Source organism: Emydura macquarii, unplaced genomic scaffold, assembly GCF_026122565.2.
Source record: "Emydura macquarii macquarii isolate MOO-44397 ecotype Brisbane River unplaced genomic scaffold, CSIRO-AGI_Emac_v2 contig_244, whole genome shotgun sequence".
NCBI classification, from domain to species: Eukaryota; Metazoa; Chordata; order Testudines; family Chelidae; genus Emydura; species Emydura macquarii.
Genome location: NW_027130381.1, coordinates 60126 through 64555, shown reverse-complemented (window position 1 = coordinate 64555; position 4430 = coordinate 60126). Strand labels below are relative to the sequence as shown.

Sequence of the window (4430 nt, the reverse complement as noted above, 5' to 3'; positions counted from 1 at the left end):
GTTCAAACACTGAGTCCTTATGTTGAGCTCTTTGTAAATGAGCAATGGAGTAAGATATAGTCATAAAAAATCCTTGTTAAATAATATTTAATAAGGAGTACTTATAAGAAAATCATGATTTGAACATAGAGAAGCATTAACAGGAAAAGAAGCACAATAATTTGCATAGAATAATTGTTATCTAGGTACCTACCTAACATAATCCACAGTCAAATAGAAATCTATCATTATGAGGTTGTGTGTTAGGACAAGGAATGGTCCTATCTGCCCGTGTCTCTATCTAATCGGCTGCTTTCTCTGTCATATATGTAATGTACACAACCATGCACAAAGATGGTATCCTAATACTACTAACAGACCAAAGTCTAAGACCCTTTCTCAGCTTGGAAGTGAGTAGATTGACTCACGATGGTGTATGGAATAACAGATCAGAGCATGTGAAAGCACTTTTCCACCTATACCCAGCCTAGAACAAAATGACCCCAGTCAAGTAACTTACACCAGTGTTTAGGTCTTTACTGAGTGCAGAGACTTTGGGCCAGAACCTCATCAGTATTAAACTGATAATTGCAGTGGGTCTAGTCTACGTAGGCGGTGATCTAGGTGGTGATCTACATCTCCATCACACTTTCTCCAGAGAGCTCTCAGCCAAATCTGGATGATTTGTGTATATAGGCTATTGGCCAAATCCTAATCACTTTGAGGCAAGGGGCTAAACCCCAGTGATTTCCATGGAATCCAGATTTGGTCTCATTACGTTGAGTGGTGGAATCTCCATCCTTAGAGGTTTTTTAGGCCCGGCTTGACAAAGCCCTGGCTGGGATGATTTAGCTGAGGTTGGTCGTGCTCTGAGCAGGGGTTTGGACTAGATGACCTCCTGAGGTCCCTTCCAACCTTCATCGTCTATGACTCCATGATTCTATGACTTAAGTTTCTCTAGAAAACACTGGGAAAAGTTTCTCTTCAAAGCAGTTTTCCCATCATAGCCAGACTGACACAGCTTTACAGAGAGAATGTGGGTGGAGTAAAATCTGTTATTGGACCAGTTTCTCTAGATGAGAGAGATGAGCTTTTGAGCCACACAGAGCTGGTAGAGTCTGGGAAAGAAGAGTTCTGTGTAGCTCGAAAGCTAATCTTTCTCCGCAGCAGAAGTTGGTCCAATAAAAGATATTACCTCACCCATCTTGTCACTCTAATATCCTGGGACTGACAGATATCCACTGCATACAGCTTTAACATAGTCATTGAGAGTTAAAATAATAAATAGACACCACCCGAGTTTCTTTGTCCCTCAACACATCATCAATAACACATTAATATCCCAAGAGTATAATCATTTCAGGAGGAACTTGGCCATGAAGAAACTGCTTTTGCACCTTTTATCATTGTGAGGAGAAAACCTACAGCTCGCTTAGAAAACCCCATTAAAGAGAAGACATATGGGCACTCTCAAGAGAAGTCAAATATTGAAAACACTGACCATCTCTCCAGGCCTTCTCCCTTCCAAACCCACCTGGAACACAGATACAAAGAAAACTAACAAACAACTAAGGAAAGATAAATGAAAACTGTGACTAACAAACAGAAAACACAAAGAACAAATGTGCTCATATCTGTCTCTTAGTTTTTAATCCTTAAAATTAAGAAGAGCCACAGACCACACAAAGGATTTTGCCATGGTTAGTATGAGCAAGGTGATCAGATACTATTGTGATGGGTAGCAGTACATGATAGATAGATAGATAGATAGATAGATAGATAGATAGATTCCAGTCTTAATTGCATTAACGTAAACCTATAGTAATTACTTTTTTTCTTGAGTTATGTTTTCCTGGATTTTTACTAGTGTTAAAACCCAATACTTCATGAACAGATTGCACAGTGTGCTCTCATTGAGGCAATAATGTCATCAGATGATTATATTTATGAAGAAACACAGAATGAAATTGCTACCGAAGGAGACCTATGGACATTTTATTCTTGCTGAATAACCTCCAGCACATCCATTTACTCAATGCACCTTTGATCTCCTTGTTCCTCATGCTGTAGATGATGGGATTCATCATCGGTGGCAACACGGAATAGAGAACAGCCACTAAGAGATCCAGCCCTGAGGCTGAGCTGGAGGTGGGTTTCAGGTAGGCAAAGGTAGCAGTGCAAAAGAACAAGGAGACCACAGTGAGGTGAGGGAGGCAAGTGGAGAAGGCTTTATGCCGGCCCTGCTCACAGGGGATTCTCAGCACTGTGGTGAAGATCTGAACATACGATATAATTATGAAAACAAAGCAGCTTAAGGCTAAGGACAGACTAAAGACAATAACTCCAACTTCACTGAGGTAAGAGTCAGAGCAGGCCAGCTTGAGGAGCTGGGGGACTTCACAGAAGAACTGATCCACCGTGTTGCCTCCACAAAAGGGGATTGTGAAAGTGTTCCCGGTGTGTATTGCAGAGTTGAGAATGCCACTGATCCAGGCACTGGCGGCCATTTGGACACAAGCTCCCCTGTTCATCACCATCTCATAGTGCAGTGGTTGGCAGATGGCGACGTATCGGTCGTACGCCATGATGGTCAATAAGGCAACATTTGCTGAAACAAAGAATAAGAAAAAAAAGACTTGGGCGACACACCCGGAATAAGAAATGTACCTGGTGTTCATGAGGGAATTGACCACGGATTTGGGGATGGTGACGGAGATGGAGCCAAGGTCTAGGATCGACAGATTCATCAAGAAGAAGTACATGGGGGTGTGAAGATGATGGTCGAGGGCTATGGCTGTGACGATTAGCAGGTTCCCCACCAAGGATGCCAGGTAAAGCACTAGAAACACCACAAAGTGTAAAATCTGCAGCTCCCGAACGTCGGAGAATCTCAGGAGAAGGAACTCGGTCATGGTGGTTTGGTTGGACATTTTTTTCCTCAGTCTATTGTGTGATGGCTGTGGAGGGAATGAGACGGGCAATGGTTAGGATTAGAGTTACAGAGGGAATGGCCTGGATTCCCCTTTCCCTGAGATCTGATTGTATGAATGTCAAAGGTGCAGAGCACTCGTCGTTTACGACTAGGTGTTGTCAGTGCTCCTCACGTTGACAGTCAATCCAGCGTGTTACCACACTGGTGTACATTGGATCGGCTCCTTTAAAATCAATGGAGCTTTGTTACTTGAGCTCATCTGAGGCTGCATCTCAAGGAGAGGCTTGTTCAAATGCAGAGTGAAGGATGTAATAAAGTAAAATCCAAATCCAACAATCCTCGCAAAGCAGGGCCTTCCGTGGTGACCGTCACCAACCTCACACCTTGGCCATGAAGCTGATAGACTAAAACACCAGCACCGCCTAATTCCCATGCTGCAGGGCAGTATGATGTGGACTCCTCCAGCATGGTAAGTGGCAGCTTTTCTCCCCCCAGCTCTGTGCCTACACGGCTGCTGCCTGCTTCCCAACTGATTTATGGCACCAAATCCCAGCTGCACTTCTGCCTGCGTGTAACAATGGGCCAGTATCATCCCTCCATTACCGCTGTGTTGCATTGTTTACTCTGTGCTGTGTGGTGCAGTGGTTGCCAGGACACTTGGGCTCTCTTCTTGTTCCTGCCAGTGACCTGCTATGGGACCTTGGGCCGGTCATTTCCCGCTTGGTGACTGTTCCCCTCCCTCCCTTTCTCTGCCTTATCAACTAGGCCTTCAAGATCTTTTGGTGAGGGGCCCTGGTCCATAATTTAAAATGTATTGTGGCCCCTCGTGGGATTTTCAGAACCATCTATGCACTGAACAACCCTTGAAATCAATGAAGTTTGCGCTCCTAGATGCTTCTGATAACCTCACTAGGTGCTTAAATACCTTTGGAAACATCACCCCATGTCTTGTTATGTGTACGTTCTGCACACCCGTTTACACTCAGCCAGCAACAGTCTGGAGCTCAACCAAGAGGTAATTCTGTTCCCTATGAGCTCCTACTTCTCCTTGAAAGGAGTCAGGATAGACAGGTGTTTGCTGCTTGGTTCAGCTCTAAACTAGCGTTTAAAGGGGCTAGTCCGTATAAAATATTCTGTGTGCTCTATCAATTTTACTAGTTATTCAGTTGTTAGCTCCTGGCAACTATCCCTTTGAAAGAGAAATCACACAAATGCAACATAATAAATGCGTTTGAAATCAAGAAATTGTAATGTTCCCCAATTTTATTTAAAGTTTAAGGCTGGGTGGAAATTTTTGCTGCATTGTTCTTAATGCGGATTCGGTTTTCAGCTAAAAAACAAATGTCAGAATCTGTCTGCTTTTCTCCAACATTTTGGGATTGTTTTGTAAAGAAACTGAAAAACTAAAAACCAAAACAGTTTTGGTTTCGTGATTAAAAAAAAAAAATTCGGCAGAAAGTTTTCAGTTGCCAAAACTTAAAAGAAAAAGGAAAGGATTTTGGGTTCTCAGTGAGAAATC

The 4430-nt window shown here is 43.1% G+C and overlaps 1 protein-coding gene across 1 annotated transcript; it reads right to left on the bottom strand.

The window, feature by feature from the left end:
• Positions 1-1949: 1949 nt before the first annotated feature.
• On the bottom strand, positions 1950-2909 carry LOC137153449 (olfactory receptor 14C36-like). Its single transcript, XM_067548789.1, has one exon. The coding sequence runs from the start codon at positions 2907-2909 to the stop codon at positions 1950-1952; it is 960 nt and encodes a 319-aa protein (XP_067404890.1).
• Between the last annotated feature and the right edge of the window lie 1521 nt (positions 2910-4430).